Genomic DNA, 10,241 nt, shown 5'->3' with positions numbered 1-10,241 from the left:
ATGCAAGGCAAGCGCTCTACCACTGAGCCACCTTCCCAGCCCCTGAGTAGTTTTATTTTTTTTGTCAGTGGTGGGGCTTGAACTCTGGGCCTGGGCGTTGTCCCTCAGCTCTTCAGCTCAAGGCAAGCGCTCTACCACTGAGCCACCTTCCCAGCCCCAATGCCAGAAACTTTGAAATTGGCTGCCTTGGGTCACATGATCAAAAAGATGGCGGTTTATTTTTGTTTCTTTGTTGTTGTTTTGTCAGTCATGGGGCCTGAACTCTGGGCCTGGGCGCTGTCCCTCAGCTCTTCAGCTCAAGGCTAGCGCTCTACCACTTAAGCCACAGGGCCACTTCCAGCTTTTTCTGCTTAATGTGATGCTGAGGAATCAAACTCGGGGCCTCATGCATGCAAGACAAGCATTCCACCACTGAGCCACCTTCCCAGCCCCCGTGTTTTTGTCCTTTTGATTGGTAACCTCCCTAGAGTCCCGGTCAAGCGGGGCACACACCGCCCCGGTACGGTGTCCCAGAGGGAGGAGGGAGAGGAGAGCCGGCAGGCAGAAGTTGCAGTCCTTCCCTGAACTGCTCATTGTGGGGGACCAAACAGGGGCTCCCTCCTCCTGTGAGCCCCTGCCCAGAGAGGCTGCACGGCTATGTCTGCTCCGGGCTGCCACCCCCCCCCCATTTCAAATGCTGCTTCGTAAGCAAGGGGGTTGGCACAGCCATGACTGCAGGACAAGTCTGACTTCAAAGGTCGCGTCAGCTCAGGCCGGTTTTTGCTGCCCTCACTGTGCATTTATTTCCTAATGGTGGGATGCAGAAATCCCAGCAGCAATAGCGCAGGCTCGGGAGCCAGCTGCCCGGGCGAGAGTGGGAATAAGCCACGCAGCCACTTCCCACGGAACAGGATTCTTTTCTTCTATATGTGCCAGTACTGGGGCTTGAACTCAGGGCCTGGACGCTGTCCCTTTTCTTTTTTTTTTTTTTTGGTTGGCGTGGGGCTTAAACTCTGGGCCTGGGCGCTGTCCCTCAGCTCTTCAGCTCAAGGCTAGCGCTCTACCACTTGAGCTACAGCGCCACTTCCGGTTTTCTGGTGATTTATTGGAGATAGGAGTCTCACGGTCTCTCCTGCCCGGGCTGGCTTTGAACCGCAATCCTCAGATCTCAGCCTCCTGAGTAGCTAGGATTACAGGCGTGAGCCACCAGCGCCCGGCCCGCTGTCCCTTTTCTATTTGAGTTATACCTCCACTTCTGGCTTTGGGGTAGTTTAATTGGAGGTAGGTATCTCGTGGACTTTTTTTTGTTGTTGTTGGTCGTGGGGCTTGAACTCTGGGCCTGGGCGCTGTCCCTCAGCTCTTCAGCTCAAGGCAAGCGCTCTACCACTTGAGCCACAGCACCACTTCCAGTTTTCTGAGTGGTTTATTGGAAATAAGAGTCTCACAGACTTTCGTGCCTGGGCTGACTTTGAACCGTGATCCTCAGATCTCAGCCTCCTAAGTAGCTAGGATGACAGGTGGGAGCCACTGGCTCTGGGCTGCTGGTTTGTGTTTCTTTTATTATTTATTCTGAGGGAAGTCAAACATCTTTTCATATGTCCAACATCCTGCAGACAATCAAAAACAGTTTTTCTTAGCTGGCTGCTGGTAGCTCTCGCCTGTCATCCCAGCTACTCAGGAGGCTGGAATCTGAAGATCCAGGATTGAAGCCAGCCTGAGCAGGAACGTCTGTGACCACACTCTTATCTCCAATGAACCACCAAAAAGTTGGAAGTGGAGCTGTGGCCTAAGTGTTAAAATGCTAGCATTGAGCACAATAACACCCAAGTCCAGAGTTCAAGCCCTAGGACTGGAACACACACACACACACACACACACACACACACACACATCTTAAAAAAATAGCTGAGAACTGGTTGTGTGGCTCTGTGGCAGACACTTTTCTAACATGTATGAAGCCCCAATTCCACCCTCAACATACACAGAAAGTTTTTACTGGCTGTGCAGAGGTCTTCAGAGGCTAAACACGAATGTGATTGGAAGGGCAATACTGGGGTCTGAACCCAGGGCCTCCTTGGCCGCTATGTGAGCCACGCCCCCCATGCTTGGGCCGGCCCCCGACCCCTGCTTGTTCTTTCCATAACTGGGCTCAGTCTGCCAGTCTTGGCTGTTCCCGCTGTGGTTTTCCAGCCGGCAGGAGGAGGAGGGGGTGCTCTCAGGGACAGTTGTCAGGTTTGGGGGGTGGAGGATGGGAAGCTGTGCAGGGGTGAGGCATGAGGCAAACCTGCCACACAGTTCTCAACACGTCCTGTGCGTGCGTCACTGGCAGACAAGGGTGGGACACTGTCGCTTTAATAACAGAAAAATCTCTTCTGAAAAGGAAGGCTGTGGGGTTTTCCTTGTTTGTCTTAACCATCCACAATAATATACAAACTTGCGGGTTGAAAAAGTTACAGTGATGTGTCATAGGGAGTGAAGCTTCATGCGATCCAACCTTTTCTCTGTGTGTGTGTGTGTATGTGTGTGTGTGTGTGTGTGTGTGGTGTGTATGCACACATACACGTGTCTGCGTGTTTGCTCAAGGCTGGCACTCTACCATTTGAGCCACAGCTCCATCTCTGGCTTTTTATTTGCCGGTTAATTGGAGGCGCTCAGATTTGTCTGCTCAGGCTGGCTTTGAACCAGGATCCTCAGATCTTAGCCTCCTGGGTAGCTAGAACAACAGACATAAACCATTGGCACGTGGCTTCCAGCCCCTTCTAACCTACCCTCAGTATATGTGGCTTAGCTTGAGCTGCACTCCTCTACCATCCATGTCCCCAGATAGCACATTTAACAAGCACCTACTATGCACAAATACCTACTATGCGCCTTCTATGTGGGAGCAGCTCTTATGTGCCAAGCGATCACTGTGCTTTTGCAAACAGAAAGCCTTTCCCAACTCCCTCCCCCCAGAGGTAACGTCTGTGGCTGCCTCCGCCCTGGCCCTGGTTTCTGGAAGATGGTGGGCAGGAGACGTAGCTGCCCCAACCCCTCCACTGCAGCCACCAACAGTGCGTTTTGGCTCCTTCCAGGCCCGCAAGAGACAACAGGCCGGTGTGGGGCTGAGATATTTCCAGCCACAGTATATCATTTCTCACCCCAGTAACCCGTCTCCTCTCAATGTGCTTCATTTTACAAAGATCTCACCGAACACTGTTGATGTCCACGCAGGGAGGACTCACGGGGTACTTAGTAGGTACAGGGCTGGGGGTGTACCCAGCCTCCTGGGCTCTTCTGTCACCTGACTTCACAGAACAGTTGAGGGCACAGAACTGCACCGAGGGCGGGAACTGGTGGTCGCGTCTGTAATCCCAGCCATTCAGAAGGCGCAGAGCTGAGGACTGCAGTTCAACACTGACCGCACAGGGAAGTCCCTGAGACTCTGATCTCCAGTTGACCACCAAATAATGAAAAATCTGGAAGTAGAGCTGTGGCCTGAGTGGTAGAGCTCTAGCCTTAAGCAAAAAACACTAAGAGACAGCACCTAGGCCCTGAGATCAAGCCTCAGTACCTGCAGACACACACACACACACACACACACACACGCACGCACACACGCACGCACGCACACGCACACACACACACACACACACACACACACACACACACGACTGAGCCAAGCTACCTTCTTCCTGTGCATTGGGTGTTGTGACCAAAGTCTTTGTGGGAAGTTTCACCAGGGGTGAAACCCCTCCCCACACAGCCTCAGGAAGGAATCCTCACTCCTCCTTTGAAAAATTTCTGTTTGGAGCCCATAGCCTCAGCCTGAGGAAGCTGCTTTGTCCAAATAGATTTGGGCCCCCAAACTGCTGGTCCCTGGGGCATCATCTCACCCCGCAGGACCATTTTGCAGGTGATGAACTCCACCCCAGAGCTGGAGAAAGACTTTTCCAGGGCCTCAGGGCTCTTGAGTGACACAGTAGAGCCGGGGACCCCAAACCTCTGGTTTATTTGGTCTGGCCAGCTGAGTTCAACCACTCTCAGTGAAATTGGCATTCACAGCTGGACCAGGCCTGGCCTGGTGCTAGCATGAAAGGGAAGGGTTTGTTTGTTTATTTGGGGTTTTTTTTTTGCCTGTTTTGTTTTTGTTTTTTTTTTGATGCAGGTACTGGACTTGAACTCAGGGCTTCACACTTTTTTTGGTCAGTCATGAGGCTTGAACTCTGGGCCTGGGCGCTGTCCCTTAGCTCTTCAGCTCAAGGCAAATGCTCTACCACTTGAGCCACAGCACCACTTCTGGCTTTCTGGAGTTTTTTGAAGATCAGAGTCTCTAGGAGTTTCCTGCCCAGGCTGGCTTTGAACCTCAATCCTCAGATCTCAGCCTCCCGAGTAACTAGGATTACTGGTGTGAGCCACCAGCGCCCGGCAGGGCTTCACACTCTTGTTTGGCTATTTTGTTCAAGGCTGGTGCTCTCACCATTTAAATAACAGTTCCCACTTCCAGGTTTTTGCTGGTTAATTGGAGATAAGAATCTCATGGACTTTCCTGCCCAGGCTGGCTTTGAACTGTGATCCTCAGATCTCAAGCCTCCTGAGTAGCTAAGATGACAGGCGTGAGCCACCACACTAGGGGGAGTGAATTTAAGAACGCCCCTGGTGCTATCCCAATACCACCCTGAGGAGGGCGCTGAGGTCCATAGAGGAAGAAGCAAGCGATGGGTCAGAATCCCCCAGCTCATGCCAGTGAGCTGTGTCAGATCACTGCCAGAGAGGTCCGAGTGTCAGGCCTGGCTACTCACAGGACGGGGCCTCTCCTGGGGTGATTTTACCCTACCCTCTGCCTGTGCCCCAGGGCAGCTGGCCTTCCCTGAGCTCAAGGGCACGGCCCAGCTGGCTAGAGAGCCGAGGGGCCGCAGAAGTGGGCCAAGCAGGCGGGGCGGGGGTTAGCGCGGCCCTGGGCCTGGGGTGGCACCGGTGGCGTTTCCCCCCTGCTGTCACTTGTTTCCAGTGTCACAATGTCTCTGGAAGGCCCGGGGCAGGCCGGGTGAGGCAGGAAGCCATGCAAGTCCGGTCTAGTGGGAGCTGGCTCTGGGTGGCTTCTCCCTTAAACACACTTTTCATTGGAATGACACATTGCACCCAAGCGTCTCCCGAGGACGTGACTCCATCCGGGTCTGTAATTTTTTTTTTTTCTTTTAAATCCTGGAAGTGGGGTCAGAGAGAGGGGAAGGTGTTTTGTTTTGGCAACATCCTGATTTCCCCAGGGCTCCATGCCTGGCACCAGACACACACACACACACACACCACACACCACACACACACACACACACACACACACACACACGGGCGGGAAGTCCATAGCAGAGCCCTGGCCTCCAGTTGGCCAGCCTCCTATGGCGTCTTCTAAGAAGCTGCTGGAGCTGGGGGTGACCAGCCTCCATGAAAGACCCTAGCCCCCTAGGATACTTCCGTCAACGGGAGGGAGCCCCAAAAACTCAGACTCCAGGCCGGGAGATGCAACAAGCAAGAGGAGTTTATTCAGCGTTTGCGCAGCAAATGGTCTCTGCCTCGGCAAGGGAGAGAGCCCCGAGCAGCGGTTAGAGGCATTCTTAAAGGCAAAAACCACAAGATTAGCATATAACACCAGTGTCCCCTTAAAAGTCACTATGTACTCCAGCAATCATTTTTACTACGTGGGGAAGTTTATAACACTCTTTGTAAAAACGATTGGCGCGGGTGATTTAAAGGAGGTAGTCACTCTGGGAGGTAAGGGTTAGGGGAGTTCACATAGTTACAGGCTTGTGATTGATTAACATTTGGCCTAGTTTGCTGGACTTGCCAGGTGGTCCTTATCTTGGGTCCCATTCTTGGGTCCCATTCTTGGGTCCCATTTGGCCACTTGGGGAATCTACTTGTTTGTTCTTTATCTATGACCACAGACCTTGTCTCGGGGCGGCATCTGGACTCCGAGACTTTTTACTCAATTCCTTATTTCCAGAAGGGGGGGGGGGACTAGTGCTAGTGCAAGCAAGTTTACAAAAGCGAAATCAGCAGTTAGCAATTGTAAAATGTATCTCTAATTTTTAATCTTTCACTCCACACTCCAGACCCTACCCAGCTCCTCATTCCTTCTCAGCACCCCAGTGTCCCCAACTTCTTTCCCTTCCCTGCTCTGTAATTGGCCGTGCAGCCTCTTCTGTGGTTCTCTCAGCTTTATTGGGTGCGGGAACATGTATGTTAGTACCAAGGCTTGAGTCAGGGCCTCACCCTCAACTCACAGCTGGTGCTCTGCCATGTGAGCCACGCCTCCAGTCTGGCTTTTTGCTGGTTAGTTTGGAGATAGAGTCTTGCAGACCTTTCTGCAAAGGAGGTGGCAGGATACAGCTGTGAGCCTCCAGTGCCTGGCTGCTGATTCACATAGGGCTTGTGACAATAGATTTGCTTAGTTTTAGCTTTAGTTTTGCTAGTCATGGGACTTGACCTTCAGGCCTAGTGCTGCTCCTGAGCTTTCTTGCTCAAGGCTAGCAATCGACCGCTTTGAGCCTCCGTTCCACTTCTGGTTTTCTGGTGGTTGACTGGGGATAAGAGTCTCACAGACTTTCTGCCTAAGCTGGCTTTGAACCTTGATCCTCAGATCTCAGCCTCCTGAACAGGATTACAGATGTGAGCCAGCAGCACCTGGCTTTTTTTTTTTTATGTGGTTAGTTGGAGCCAAGTCTCCCATGGGCTTTTCTGCCCAGGCTGCCTTTGAACCGTGGTCTTCTTTTCCTTCAGTGACTCCAGAGGAGTCACCAACGGAACTAGCTATTTGAGGAATCACCTTGGATTCCCCTTTGCCTTCCTGGAGGTCTGTACCACAGGATCCACGCAGGCCTTGAACTGGAGAAGCCTCAGGCCTCCCTGTGGCCAGCTGAGGCCTCATGACTGGGCCATGGGGTCAAAGTTCAGGACCAAAGAGAAAGATCTATCATCTTGGTCTTAGAGAAACAAGAGTGGCCAGCTGCAGACCCCAAAAGAGACCTGGACCCCACTGTAGGGGGGAGGGGCGGGGATTGACTTCTGTCTCCTTCACCTGCACCACACGCCTGCACACTGGAGCACGTGGCTCACAATTCTGGTGTTTCTACCCCAGGACCTTTGCATGGGTGAGCTGCTCAGTGCAAAGCTCTTCCTTTATTTGTCTGGTTCCTCACCATTCAGTCTGGTACTAACGCCCCCTTCCCTGATTGCCAACGCCCCAATCACACTTCAGAGCCTCACAGAACTGGGGCTCAGGTGCTTTGAGCCCTACTCTGCTCTGCCCACTCTTTCACTCTTGTTGCATGCTGAGACCCTTGCTTAAGACTCATCTTGTCAGCTGGGCACCAGTGGCTCACACCTTTAATCCTACCTACACAGGAGACTGAGATCTGAGGACCATGGTTCAAATCAAAGCCAGCCCAGGCAGGAAAGTCCGTGAGACTCTTTATCTCCAGTGAACCACCAGAAAGCCAGGAGTGGGGGGCTGAGAAGGTGGCTCAGTGGTAGAGTTTTGCCTCCCATGCACAAGGCCCTGGGTTCAATTCCTCAGCACCACATAAGCAGAAAAAGCTGGAAATGGCACTGTGGTTCAAGTGGTAGAGCGCTAGCCTTGAGCTGAAGAGCTGAGGGACGGTGCCCAGCCCAGAGTTCAAGCCCCACCACCGACAAATAACTAACTAACTAACTAAATAAACTTACAGAAGAAAGCCAGGAGTGGAGCTGTGGCTCAAGTGGTAGAGCACTAGCCTTGACCCAAAAGGCCAAGGGGTAGTGTTCGGCCCTGAATTTAAGCCCCACGATTGTCATGTGCACACGTGCAGACACACACACACACACACACAGACACACACACACATACACCCCTTACCTGTGGCGGGCAGACAAAGTCCCTCAATGGCCATGCATTGCTAGTGAACTGTCTGCAGCCTGGCTGAGTGAGGCCTGTCCTTGGGGGAGGGCCGAGGCTCAGGCCGGGTTTGTTTATTTCACTATCGAAGGCGGCCATCCATCCGTGGCCGAGGCTCAGTGTCTGGTTTCGCAGAGCACAGACTGTCCCCAGGCTCATGGAAATTGTGGGGGAATTTCAACAACTAGTGGGGAGAGCTTGCTTTCTTGGTCATTTATTTACAACAAGCTTATACTCAGCTGCCCCCTCTCCCCCACACACACTTGGCATCTTTAAACAAAACAAGGAGCAGGAGGGAAAGGCTTGGCAGGCTGGGCCCTGGCCGGCCCCAGCAGGTGGAGGCTGGTTGATCAGCCCTCGTTGCTTAGACTTTGGGGCAGAGGGACAGGGAGGCTCAGCCTGCTGCGTCAGGTCAGATCTCTGCAACGCCACTCCTGAAGAACCCCCGCACACTGGAGTCATCCCAGCTGTCCTCTACCATGGTAAGAAAACCCAAGGCCAGCCAGGCACCGGTGGCTCATGCCTGTAATCCCAGCTACTCAGGAGGCTGAGATCTGAGAATTGCAATTTAGAGACAGCCTGGGGAAAGAAAGGAAAGTCTGTGAGACTCTTTTTATTTTTATTTATTAATTTAATAAATAAAGTGGCTCTACCACTTGAGCCATAGCGCCACTTCCTCACTTCCAGTTTTCTGGTGGTTCATTGGAGATAAGAGTCTCACAGAGTTTCCTGCCTGGGCTGGCTTTGAACTGAGATCCTCAGATCTCAGCCTCCTGAGTAGCTAGGATTACAGGGGTGAGCCACCAGCACCCAGCTCATGAGACTCCTATCTCCAATAAACCACTAGAAAACAGGAAGTGGTGCTGTGGCTCAAGTGGCAGAGCACTCGCCTTGAGCTGAAGAGCTGAGGGACGGCGCCCAGGCCCAGAGTTCAAGCCCTGTGACCCACCAAAAAAGAAAGAAAAGAATCCTGAGTTCAAGCCCCAGAACTGGCACAAATGCAAAGCCCGTTGCTGGTGCTCCATGATCACAGGTGCCTGCATGCAGAAGCAAGCGCTCACCGTTCTCTGCTCTCAAGCACCTCCTTCTCCTAGACCTGAATAAGTGGTCCCCTCCCCGTAGGTTGGGGTGTCCCAGGCCAGAGTGCTAGCCATCCTCACAGCATCAGAGAGCTGGTCCAACTGACCGCACCCCTCTTTGCCCCCTAGAGCTCACCGGAACGACATGGAGACTATCTACCCCTTCCTCTTCCTGGGCCTGGTCTACTGTTTCCTGGGGCCGTCCCCCCTGGCCGCCTGGCTGCACTTCCTAGGCTTCTTCATGGGCCGCGTGGTGCACACCATCGCCTACCTGGGCAAGCTGCGGGCACCCATCCGCTCTGTGGCCTACACGCTGGCCCAGCTGCCCTGCGTCTCCATGGCCCTGCAGATCCTCTGGGAGGCAGCCCGCCGCCTGTGACCCCAGCGGACGGGGCTGTCCCTGAGGGCCCAGAGTCGCTTCCAGACACCAAGGAGCTCTTGGGATGGCTCAGGCCTCGCCTGGTTTCCTGGCTGACCACTATGTGTGTGTCCATGTGTATGTGTGTGTCTGCACACACACAAGTGTTCAGGCAGCATGTATATGTATTTCTGAGCCCTTTGGAGACTGAAGTCAAGTGGCTGACTGGAAACTACTTAAGAGACCATTTCTCAAGATGAATAGAAAACCCTTCTACTGGACCAGCACTGGTGGCTCACGCCTGTAATCCCAGCCACTCAGGAGGCTGAAATTTGAGGAGCATCCCAGGCAGGAGGGTCCCAGAAACATTTCTAATTAACCAGCAAAAGGCTGGAAGTGGAACTATGGATCAAGTCATAGAGCACCAGCCTTGAGCAGAGTAAAGCAACTGAAGGACAGTGCTCAGGCCCTGAGTTTAAGCCCAGTACCGCACTCACAAAATAAACCCTTCAGCTCCAATAACTGCACCGAAGTCGTCATTTCCTGTCTGTCCTTCACAGAAAAGCAAGGGTGGGAAGACTCTGTTTAGGGTTCTCTAACTCAACTTTCATCTAATCCACACGTCTCAGGCCCACCAGAGATTCTGGCCCACCCTGTCCAGAGGCCATGTGGTTCTGGTTTTTATTTGGTTTGTTATTTTGAGGCAGGATTTAGCTGTGCAGCCCTGGCTGGCTTCAAACTCACCCCCCTGCCTCAGCCTCCCGAGAGCTGGGATTACAGGTATGCATCACCAAGCCCAGCCCCTGTGTTAGTCCCACCTCTGGAGATGGGACGGGGTCAGCAAGGGAGTTTGCGGGCTCTTTTATGGAGGAGGCTCCTGAGATGGGTGGACCTGTGGCTTGTGCTCCCCATGGGT

The 10,241-nt window shown here is 53.1% G+C and overlaps 1 protein-coding gene across 1 annotated transcript in view; it reads left to right on the top strand.

Moving 5' to 3' along the window:
• The window catches only part of Ptges (prostaglandin E synthase), a 13,917-nt gene extending 4,305 nt beyond the window's left edge, over positions 1 to 9,612 (top strand). Inside the window, exon 3 of the mRNA XM_013021336.1 lies at positions 9,097 to 9,612. Coding sequence (XP_012876790.1) covers positions 9,097 to 9,346 — 250 coding nt within the window. The 3' untranslated portion in view covers positions 9,347 to 9,612. The remainder of the gene's footprint in view (positions 1 to 9,096) is intronic.
• Positions 9,613 to 10,241: the final 629 nt, after the last annotated feature.

Source organism: Dipodomys ordii, unplaced genomic scaffold (assembly GCF_000151885.1).
Source record: "Dipodomys ordii isolate 6190 unplaced genomic scaffold, Dord_2.0 Scaffold55, whole genome shotgun sequence".
Classification (NCBI taxonomy): Eukaryota; Metazoa; Chordata; class Mammalia; order Rodentia; family Heteromyidae; genus Dipodomys; species Dipodomys ordii.
Note: the sequence above shows the minus strand (reverse complement) of the source record. Positions and strands in the feature narration are given on the sequence as shown.